General features: G+C 35.6%; 1 protein-coding gene across 3 annotated transcripts in view; it reads left to right on the top strand.

The window, feature by feature from the left end:
- The window catches only part of LOC117341476, a 45834-nt gene that overhangs the window by 11057 nt on the left and 21411 nt on the right, over positions 1 to 13366 (top strand). For 2 of the 3 annotated variants that reach the window (XM_033903342.1, XM_033903344.1), the window contains exon 1: positions 9696 to 9866. The exons of the other annotated variant lie outside the window; for it this stretch is intronic. In XM_033903342.1, coding sequence (XP_033759233.1) covers positions 9806 to 9866 — 61 coding nt within the window. In that variant the 5' untranslated portion in view covers positions 9696 to 9805. Of the gene's footprint in view, positions 1 to 9695; positions 9867 to 13366 lie in introns of those variants that run through there. 3 annotated transcript variants of the gene reach the window in all.

Raw genomic sequence — 13366 nt, 5'->3', positions numbered from 1 at the left:
CACTATCGTATTGACATCACTATCGTATTAACATCGCTATCGTATTGACATCGCTATCGTATTGACATCACTATCGTATTGACATCACTATCGTATTGACTATTGACATCACTATCGTATTTCCATCATTATCGTATTGACATCACTATCGTATTGACATCGCTATCGTATTGACATCACTATCGTATTGACATCATTATCGTATTGACATCGCTATCGTATTGACTATTGACATCAATATCGTATTGACATCACATTCGTATTGACATCGCTATCGTATTGACGTCACTATCGTATTGACATCACTATCGTATTGACATCACTATCGTATTGACATCACTATCGTATTGACATCGCTTTCGTATTGACATCACTATCGTATTGATTATTGACATCACTATCGTATTGACTATTGACATCACTATCGTATTGACTATTGACATCACTATCGTATTGACTATTGACATCACTATCGTATTGACTATTGACATCACTATTGTATTGACTATTGACATCACTATCGTATTGACATCACATTCGTATTGACATCACTATCGTATTGGCTATTGACATCACTATCGTATTGACATCGCTATCGTATTGACATCACTATCGTATTGACATCACTATCGTATTGAATATTGACATCACTATCATATTGACATCACTATCGTATTGACATCACTTTCGTATTGACATCACTATCATATTGACATCACTATCGTATTGACATCACTATCATATTGACATCACTATCGTATTGACATCACTATTCGTTATTTACATCCACATTTTATTTGACATCCCTTATCGTATTGACATCCCCATCGTATTGACAGTCACTTTCGTATTTACCTCACTATTATTGACATCACTATCGTATTTGACATCACTATCGTATTGACATCACTATCGTATTGGCTATTGACATCACTATCGTATTGACATCACTATCGTATTGACATCACTATCGTATTGTCATCACATTCGTATTGACATCACTATCGTATTGACATCACTATCGTATTGACATCACTATCGTATTGACATCACTATCGTATTGACATCACTATCGTATTGACATCGCTATCGTATTGACATCACTATCGTATTGACATCACTATCGTATTGACATCACTATCGTATTGACATCACTATCGTATTGACATCACTATCGTATTGACATCACTATCGTATTGACATCACATTCTTATTGACATCACTATCGTATTGACATCACTATCGTATTGACATCGCTATCGTATTGACATCACTATCGTATTGACATCACTATCGTATTGACATCATCCATTATCGTATTGACATCACTATCGTATGACATCACTATCGTAGACATCACTATCGTACTTGACATCAACTATCGTATTGACATCCTATCGTATTGATCACATGTTTTGACATCACATCGTATTAAACCACTATGTATTACAACATGTTTTTTACATCCTATCGTATTTCTTTGACATCACTATGTATTGACATAAAATTCGTTTTTGACATCAATTATTAATCCTATCGTATTGTACTATTTTGACTAATTTGGTTTACCCCTATCGTATTAACACACTATCTATGACATAAATTGTATTGAATCCCATCGAAATTGACATCACTATGTATTGACTTTATTTGTTTTGACTCACATCTATTGACATCATATCGTTTGCATCACTATCGTATGAATCACTATGTTTTTAACTCGCATATTGACATCAGTTTTGCAATTAAAAAACACACTATCGTATTAAAATCACATCGTTTGACATGACTTTCATAATCGTATCATCATATCGTATTGACATCAATCGTATTGACATCGCTATCGTATTGTGCACACATCGTATTGCTCTATCGTATGACATCCCTATGTATTGCCCCATAAATCGTTTTTTGACACATATTATTGAATTTTTTCGTATTGACTCACTATCTATTAAATTTTGCACACTTCTTTTATTGACATCACATCGTATTAACATGAAATCATTATCGATGTATGACATAAAACCCATGTTTTAAAATCATATGTTGATATTGAATCCTACGTTTTTCATATTATCGTATGACATCCTATCGTTTGAATCGCATCGTTTTGACATCACATCGTATGACTCATTATGTATTAACACCATATGCTATTGACATAAATCGTATTGACAAAATACAAAAAGGAAACAAAAGGAAACAGTTTTGAAGAACCACGAAAGAAATAACGAACAAATCCTACCAAATTTAGCACCATTGAAATCACTTCCCCTTTATTGACTCATATCTTTACATCCATGTATTGACATCCAAATCGTATTGACACCATTCTTATAAATCACTATCGTTTTAAAAACCCATCGTTTGGACATCCTACCGTTTTAAATAATTTTTGATCACTATCGTTAAATTTCTTTTCTCCTTCGTTTTGCATCATATCTTTTTGACATCACTATCGTATTGACATCACTATCGTATTGACACCCAATTTTGACATCACTATCGTTTTATAAATATTTTGACTCCATCGTATTGACATACATCACTTAAAATTGTTATTCCCGTTGCATCACATGTATTGACATCACTATCGTATTAACACCACTATCGTATTGACACCATGTATTGACACCTATGGATTTGAAATCACATCGATTGACTCCTATCTATTGACACCCTATCTATTGACATAAATTTATTGACATCCATCGTATTAACACCACCCCGATTGACACATTGTATTGCTCCATGTTTTGCCATACATCGATGAACCCATATCTATGACATCCTATCGTTTGACATCAATCTATTGACATCCTATGGTATTGACATACTTCTATTGAATCACGATTGCCCACCCCATGTTTTGCCTCACTATCGTATGCCATCACTACCCGTATTGACATAATCGTATTCCCCTCAATGATTGACTCCTATGGTTTTGCACACTTTCGTATGACATACTATCGTATGAAACCCTATTTTGGACATACTATCTTTTGACATCACATGATTGCATACTATCGTATTGAAAATTTTTAAAAATCGCAATTTTGACCCACTTAAAATTTCCCATATTTAACCCCAAATTGAATACATCGTTTGACATCCTATCGTTTTGAATCTTTTCGTTGAATCACATCGTTTTTCATCTTTACGTTTTTACACCCTATCGTATTGCATGGGACATCATATCGTATTGACAAAACATCGTATTGACATCTTTATGTTTTGACACCCTATCGTATTGACTTTTACTAATTCCCATTGAATCCATCGTTTGCATCCACGTTTTGACATCACTAGTATGACATCACTACCCCATTAAAATATGAAACTCACTATGTATGACTATTTTTGGACCTCACTATCGTATTGATTATTGACCATCACTATCGTATGTAACATCAAATTCGTATTGACATCTACGATCTGTATGATCATCACTATCGTATTGACATCACTATCGTATTGGACGAATCAGCTATTTGTATTTGACATCACTATCGTATTGACATCACTATCGTATTGACATCACTATCGTATTGACTATTGACATCACTATCGTATTGACATCACTATCGTATTGACATCACTATTGTATTGACTATTGACATCACTATCGTATTGACATCACTATCGTATTGACATCACATTCCTTATTGACATCACTATCGTATTGACATCACTATCGTATTGACATCACTATCGTATTGACATCACTATCGTATTGACATCACTATTCGTATTGACATCACTATCGTATTGACATCACTATCGTATTGACATCACTATCGTATTGACATCACTATCGTATTGACATCACTATCGTATTGACATCGCTATCGTATTGACATCACTATCGTATTGACATCACTATCGTATTGACATCACTATCGTATTGACACCACTTTCGTTTTGACATCACAATTTGCATCCATCGTTTTCCTCATATCGTATTCTCACTTTCCCTTTAGGACACATACGTATTGATTTTTAATCAAATCGTATTGACATCACTTTCGTATTGACATCGCTATCGTATTGACATCACTATCGTATTGCACATACCCCCTTTACATCACTACGTTTGACATCACTATCGTATTAACATCACTATCGTATTGACATCGCTATCGTATTGACTATTGACATCACTATGTATGACTTTGACATATATCGTATGACTATAAACATAAAATTCGTATTGACTATTGACATCACTATTGTATTACTATTGAATCACTATTTTGACATCATATCGTTTTACATGCATTATTGACTCGCATCGTTTTGCATCCATCGATTGACTCACATCGTATTAACACAATATCTATTGACATCACTATCGTATTGACATCACTATCATATTGACATCACTATCGTATTGACATCACTATCGTATTGACATCACTATCGTATTGAATATTGACATCACTATCGTTTTGACATCACTATCGTATTGACATCACTTTCGTATTGACATCACTATCATATTGACATCACTATCGTATTGACATCACTATCATATTGACATCACTATCGTATTGACATCACTATCATATTGACATCACTATCGTATTGACATCACATTTTTATTGACATCACTATCGTATTGACATCACTATCGTATTGACATCACTTTCGTATTGACATCACTATCATATTGACATCACTATCGTATTGACATCACTATCGTATTGACATCACATTCTTATTGACATCACTATCGTATTGACATCGCTATCGTATTGACTATTGACATCACTATCGTATTGTCATCACATTCGTATTGACATCACTATCGTATTGGCTATTGACATCACTATCGTATTAACATCACTATCGTATTGACATCACTATCATATTGTCATCACATTCGTATTGACATCACTATCGTATTGACTATTGACATCACTATCGTATTGACATCACTATCTTATTAACATCACTATCGTATTGGCTATTGACATCACTATCGTATTGACATCACTATCGTATTGACATCACTATCGTATTGACATCACTATCGTTTGACATCACTATCGCATTGGCATCACTATCGTAGTGACATCACTATCGTATTGACATCACTATCGTGATATTAAATCTAATACATATTATTGCAGTTTTGAAACAAAACATACTTTGAAATTATAAATGATTATGAAAATAAACGTCTATAGAGAAACAGAAACATGGAATAATATGGAACATCAAAACAGATCATACCGGTATACCTAATAGATGGGTGACGAAGGTCATATTACAATCAATAAACAGTTAATGTTATTATACACGGCCAACTGTTCTGAAGTTTTTGGAGGTAACGGACACTACCATTATTAAAACTTACTTAATCTGCGCAAGTTTATAAAGTTTTATTTAAACATGTCTCATAACTTGTCCTGCTAGCATAGTGTATGTTAAATGGTGTTCTGTGTACATCGTGTTGTTATTTAGTTGATTACAGTTGGCAGTAAAAATAGATATACTGATGACGAATGCTTCCTTCTGGAGCACGTGCTCCAATTCGAACCTTCCTCACCTACACAGATTAAGTCCGACAAAAATGACCTGACCCATTGACCTTTTTTGGAATATTCAAAGTAGACGATCTAATGTATGTATAGGTATGTCCACCTGTTAATTGATGTTAATATCAAAATTTGTAAAACGGAATGTTCCCGGTCGTTATCTCGCTGAACGTTGTTTGATATATGTCAATAGTTCAGTATTCGATTAGTCGCTCAAAAATATGCATTAATGAAGTAGAATTACAAAAGAAATCAAAGAAAAATAAAAAAAAATACTTATGTACTGAAGATGTTTAAAAAGAAAATAAAAAAGTTTTTAAGGGGAAAAAAACAACAGGATTAAACTCATAACATGTCACCAGGGCATTTATAACGACCAATCACTGATTTATCACGGGGGACAGTTTTTACATCATTTTTAAATTTGCAAAAACTTTTGCAAAGTACGTATTCCCTAATTGCTAACAAAGTTTAACACAAAGGTATAGGGCAGTTACACTGCCTGCATTGTAAAAGCCAGTAAAATTTTGCCGGGCCCGTTTACCTAAACCCCCCAGAAAAACCCCCCCATCCCAAAAGGATTTAGTAGTGCGGGGGTTTTCTTGGTTTCCGAATTTAGACGTACCGTTAAATTTTATGCAAAATCCCGATATCTCAACACTATATCGGGATTTATTTTTTTTAAAAACTTTTGTTAAACCCCCAATATCTCCTACTCCCAGATGATATATATAAAACTTTTCAGTAAAACCTTTAATATCCCCACCTACATCGAGTATTTATTTATATCGAAACCCAAAAACACACCTATAGGGATGTTTTATATATAAAACTTTGAGTTTAAAAATCCTGAAATCCCGAACGCTACACAGCCGTTTATTATACAAAAATTTTTGTAGTTGATCATTTTCTTACCCACCCTACATAAACATTGTACAGTCTTTGATCTTACTCGGAAAGAATTTTTAATAATTTTCGCATTCATTTGCGGTTTATAATAAAGTATTAAATTTTAAAGCTCCCCAATGGTAAACTGTCAGTAGAAATAACCTTTCCCTTAAGTAACAAAACCAGGGGGTATAATCTTAAATGTATTTGGTTTTTTTTGATTCAAAGTTTTGTTTTGTTTAATGTAAAATTATAAGCAAATTTAGTTTATGTAATCAATTTTCAAATGCAAAAAAAAAAAAAAACACTTGCGCTGTAGAAAAAAAATTAGATTATCTTGTATTAAAAGAGTAAAATGTTTTCTCTGTGATAAAAACACAATTTTTATTTAGTAATTTTTCCCCCCGGGCGCCCACAAACCCTGATTTGATTTTCCCACCCCAAACCCGGTCAGGGTAGTGTTGTGGTTTTAAACCCCCATCATCGTTTGTCCAACATAGTAACTAAAGAATGAGTAGCGGGGGTTCTGGTATAATTTTAAAATGAAGTTTAGAAAAAAAGGGTCCTCCCGCAGGGATACTATCGTTTAAACTGTGTCACTTAACCATCAAGACCGATCTTTTGTAAAAAACCTCGATTTTATCTGTGTGGGTGGGTTTAAAATTCATACCGTAAACCGGCCTGTGACAGGAGAGTTATATGGGTTTTTATTGTGTGGGGATTAAACCGAAAAAATGAATGGTAGTGTTTAACAGATCTAAGGATTAACAATTCCACGGATACGCAAATCTAGAAATATAACGTTTGCTAACTGTCCGAGTATAGAACCCCCGCGAGGGGGGGGGAGGAAAGATTTGAAGGAAGCAAGGGAAACCGGGGGCCAACAGAAACTGTTTTAAGGGGGGGGACACCTTTCCTGGCGGGGGGCAAAAGGGGGGGGTTTTGCTTAAAAAGGGGGGTTTTTTTTCCCCCCCCCAAAAACAATTAAAAAAACCCCCAAACCAAACAAAAAAAAAAAAAAAAACAAACCCCAACCAAAAAATAAAACACCACCCCCAACCCCCAACCCCCCCCCCCCACCACCCCCCAAAAAAACAAAACCCCCAAAAAAAAAACCACACCACCCCCCACCACCGACCAACCCCCCACACACCAACCACCACCCACACACCAACCACCACAACACCCCCAAACAACCCCACCACAACCCCCCCAAAAACCGAAAAAACACCACCCCCACCACCAACCCCCCAAAACCCCCAACCCCCCAAAAACCCCCAAAAGCAAAAACCAAATGGACCCAAAAAAAAGACCCCCAAACACACCGAAAAACGAAAAAAACTCCAAAAAAAAAAAACCCCAAAAAAAGAACCCGAAAAAAAAACCCCCCAAAAAAAAACCCAACCCCCCAAAAAACAAACCAAAACAAAGGAACACCACCAACACCAAACCCCCACCCCCCACCACCGGAGACCCCGAAAAAAAAAAAAAAAAAAAAAAACCCCCCCCCCCCCCCCCCCCCCCCCCCCCCCCCCCCCCCCCCCCCCACCCCACCTCCCCCCCCAAACCCCAAAAAAAAACCCCCCCCCCCCCCCCCAACCCAAAAACCCCACCACCCGGGGCCCCCCCCCCCCCCCCCCCCCCCCCCCCCCAAAAAACCAAAAAAAAAAAAACCAAAAAAAAAAAAAAAAAAAAAAAAAAAAAAAAAATTTCACTTTGGGGCCCCAAAAAAACCCATCTTTTCCCCCACCCCCATCCCCCAAAAAAAAATTATTTTGTAAATTGTTTACAGTTTGGCAGTAAAAATAGATATACTGATGACGAATGCTTCCTTCTGGAGCACGTGCTCCAATTCGAACCTTCCTCACCTACACAGATTAAGTCCGACAAAAATGACCTGACCCATTGACCTTTTTTGGAATATTCAAAGTAGACGATCTAATGTATGTATAGGTATGTCCACCTGTTAATTGATGTTAATATCAAAATTTGTAAAACGGAATGTTCCCGGTCGTTATCTCGCTGAACGTTGTTTGATATATGTCAATAGTTCAGTATTCGATTAGTCAAGCTGCAAGAAGTATGACATTTAATGAAGTAGAATTAACAAAAAGAAATCAAATGTAAAAGTAAAAACAAACTACATGTATGTACTGACAGATGTTAAACAAAGAAAATAAAATGTTATAATGGGAAAAATACACTACAGGATTCAAACTCATAACAGTGTCACCAGGGCATTGATAACGTACCAATCACTGATTCATCTACGTGGACAGTTTTGTACATCATTTTAAATTGTTGCATATATAACTTATGCAATGTACGTATTTCCCTATATATGCTAATCAAAGTTCAACACGAAAGGTCATACTGGTCAGTCTACACGTGCCTTGCATTGCTAACGCCACGTAATATGTGTCCGCCTTGTATTAACCTAACCCCGAGAAACCCCGTCATCCAAACAGGACTTTTAGTAGTGCGTGTTCTCTCTTTGTTTTCCGTATATTTAGACGTAACACGTTAAATTTGATGCAAAATCCCGAATATCTCAACACTATATCTGGGTATTTATTGGTATATAAAACTTTACAGTTAGAACCCCGAATATCTCACTACATCCGAGTATGTATTGATATATAAAACTTTACAGTAAGACTCTTGAATATCCCGACACTACATCCGAGTATTTATTGATATCTGAATCCTGAATATCCCGACACTATATCGGGTATGTATTGATATATAAAACTTTGCAGTAAGAATCCTGAATATCCCGACACGCTATCACAGCCGTCTTATTCATACAAAATTCTGTGTAGTCTGACTCATTGTCTTATCCGACCATACATAAACATTGTACATGTCGTTATGATCTTACTCGGAAATGAATTTTAATAATTTCTCGCATTCATTTGCGGTTGATAATAACGTATTAATATTTACATGCGTCCAATGGTAAACTGACTCAGTATGAAATATGACCTTCCTTAAGTACACATACCAAGGGGGTATAATCTTAAGTGTATTAGGTTTTTCTGATATCAAAGTATTGTTTAGTTTATATGTAAAATTATAACGCAAATTTAGCTTCTTCATGTAATCAACTTCTACAAATGCAATAAAAAAAAAAAACACTTGACGCTGCATAGAAAAAAAATTAGTATTCGTAGTCTTGTATTAACAGAGTACATGTATTTCTCTGTGATAAGAACACAAAGTTTTTATTTTACGTAATTTCCCCACGGGCGCCTCACGTTTTATTAACTTCCTGATGTTGATTTCACTCCACTAAACCCCGGTCAGCTGGTAGATGTTTGTGTGTTTGTAACCCGCCATCATCGTTTGTCCACCACTACGTCAACCTAATCAGAATGAGTAGCGGATTCTGGTATAATTTCAAAATGAAGTTTAGAAAAAAGGATCCTCCCGCAGGTACGTACTATACGTTTAAACTGTAGTCACTATACCTATCACCAGACACGATCTGTTTTGTAAAACCTCGATTGTTTATCTCGTGTGGATGGTTAACATTTCTATACACGTAAACCTGGCCGTCTGTGACAGGAGAGTGTATATGTATCTGTCATTCGTGTGGCGATTAATACACGAATACTGAATGGATAGTCGTTTAACAGATCTACCACGGAGTTTAACAGATCTACCACGGATACGCAAATCTATGAAATATAACGTTCATGCTAACTGATCCGAGTATAGAACTTCACCGACGAGGGGAGGGAGGTAAAGATTGAAGGCGACATGCTAATGTTACACAGGGACACACACAGAAACTGTCTTTATTTCAGTGTGTGATCACCTATTTTCCTGGCAGTGTTGCGAACTTTTGTATATTTTTGCCTTAATTTAAATTTTGATATTTTTCGTCATCATCATCATCATCATCATCATCATCATCATCATCATCATCATCATCATCACCACCACCACCACCACCACCACCACCACCACCATCACCACCACCATCACCACCACCACCACCACCACCATCACCATCACCACCACCACCACCACCACCATCACCATCACCACACCACCACCACACACAACCCACCACCAACACCACACAGCCACACCCGCACCACCACCACACCTCACGCACCACCACCATCATCAACCATCACCACCACACCATCACCACCACCACCACCATCAGCCACACATCACACACCATCACCACAAACCACCACAAACCACACACCATCACCACAAACCACCCACCACCATCACACCATCACACACATCACCACAAACCACCACCACCACCATCACCACCACCATCACCGACACCCATACACCACACCACCACCACCGCCCACCACCACGCACCACCACGCACCACCGCCACCATACACCACCACACCACCACACCAGCACCATCACCACCATCACCACACACATCACCATCGACACCATACACCATGCAGCCACATAGCACCACCCCCAGAAGCACATCACCACCATCACCACCACAGCAACCATCACATCACCCCCACCACCCCCATCATCACACACAACCACCCATCACACCACCTCACACTACCACCACACCACCACCCACCAGTGCAGCACAAACCAGTCACCATCACCACCAACACCACAGCACCACCACCACCACTAGCACACAACCACCACAATCACACCACCACCATCACCCCCACCACCACCACCACCCACCATCACCACACACCACACAGCATCACCACCACCAACCACCATCACCAACCACAACCACCACCACCATCATCACCACCACCACCACCACCACCACCACCACCACCCACCACCACCACCACCACCACCACCACCACCACCACCATCACCACCACCACCACCACCACCACCATCATCATCATACGGTATAATTAGCAAGTTTCCTAATTAAGAAATGCCATTTAATTTCACTTGTAGGTATTTCCTGGCGTCCTATTGGACCAAACACATACGTTTTAACGGGACCACACCTAGCCCTATCATAGTGTAGTACACGTCAGTAAAAAGCTCTAAAAGCCTTTACTTACAGGTAAACTTATAGCATAATCACGGCAATTAAAACTACACAAACATTCGGCATCTTGTTTTTTTCCAAAGTGTTTCCCCAACAAAACTTTCCTCGTATGTGAAGATAAGTTTCGTTTTCGTCACCTAATCTAATCGACAAAATAGGGACAAAAAAACAAATTTTAATAAAACAATACTCATTGTACAGGTAAGTGATTAAAATATGATAACACACGCTATAATTTAAAATACACAATATGATATAATACAGAATATAATAATATAATACAAAATATAATATAATACACAATATAATATAATACAGAATATAATAATATAATACACAATATAAAAATATAATACACAATATAATATAATACAGAATATAATAATATAATACACAATATAACAATATAATACAGAATATAATAATATAATACAGAATATATTAATATAATACAGAATATAACAATATAATACAGAATATAATATAATACACAATATAATATCATACACAATATAATAATATAATACAGAATATAATAATATAATACAGAATATAATATGATACACAATATAATATAATACACAATATGATAATATAAGACAGAATATAATAATATAATACAGAATATAATAATATAATACAGAATATAATAATATAATACACAATATAATAATATAATACACAATATAATATAATACAGAATATAATAATATAATACAGAATATAATAATATAATACACAATATAATAATATAATACACAATATAATATAATACACAATATAATATAATACATAATATAATAATATAATGCACAATATAATAATATAATACACAATATAATAATATAATACACAATATAATATAATACACAATATAATATAATACACAATATAATATGATACACAATATGATAATATAATACAGAATATAATAATATAATACACAATATAATAATATAATACACAATATAATAATATAATACACAATTATTATATAATGTAATACAGTTAAACAGCGAAATAGCAAATATACATTGTAGTTATTGAAAAATATATAACCGATAATTAATAACATGATGATGATGTCTGAAAAAGATAATTAACAAGAAATATTTCCAAATAATACATAATACATAATAACATACTATCCATTATTATCACATTGTGTATGATATACATGTACTTAATAACGATATATATAACATTATGTGTCATATACAGATAACTTATATAAACAAAACAAAATATACCACTATACACATGTATAGCAATACATCGATATAGGTAACAAAATATACCACTATATAACAATACATCGATATAGGTAACAAAATATACCACTATATAACAATATAGGTAACAAAATATACCACTATATAACAATACACCAATATATGTAACAAACTAAGTAACAGATACTTACATTATACAACACCATATTATAATAAAGAATCTGAATTTAGATAAAGACCTTAACATATTTATACACTGATTCTGTCTAAAAATACAAATAACACAGAGTCATTGACCATATCGATCGCGTACACTATCGACACCTCAACACTAAGGACATTACAGACCGCTTACCTCGATCTGGTACCAGTAGGGCCAGCTTACAACTAAGCTGTGTGTTTTTAGCGGGATGGTTTCAATTTCTCCACTGTTAATTTTCCATTTCTAGATAGAAGCATCCCTGCTCCCAACCTTTGCGCGTGCATGTACATACACATTGTGCATGTTCCGGTTGATCAAGGCTTTTCAATGATTTCTTTCCTTGTTAACAACGTAGAGGTTAAGGAGGAACTTTCCGAAGATAATGATAACATTTCATTTCCAACATAATGATCCCATCGTTAATTATATTTCCTTGTTCGATATGAAGTCAGACGTGTTCACTGCTGTTAGA

Source organism: Pecten maximus, chromosome 13, assembly GCF_902652985.1.
Source record: "Pecten maximus chromosome 13, xPecMax1.1, whole genome shotgun sequence".
Taxonomy (NCBI): domain Eukaryota; kingdom Metazoa; phylum Mollusca; class Bivalvia; order Pectinida; family Pectinidae; genus Pecten; species Pecten maximus.
This window is presented reverse-complemented; position numbering and strand designations above follow the sequence as displayed.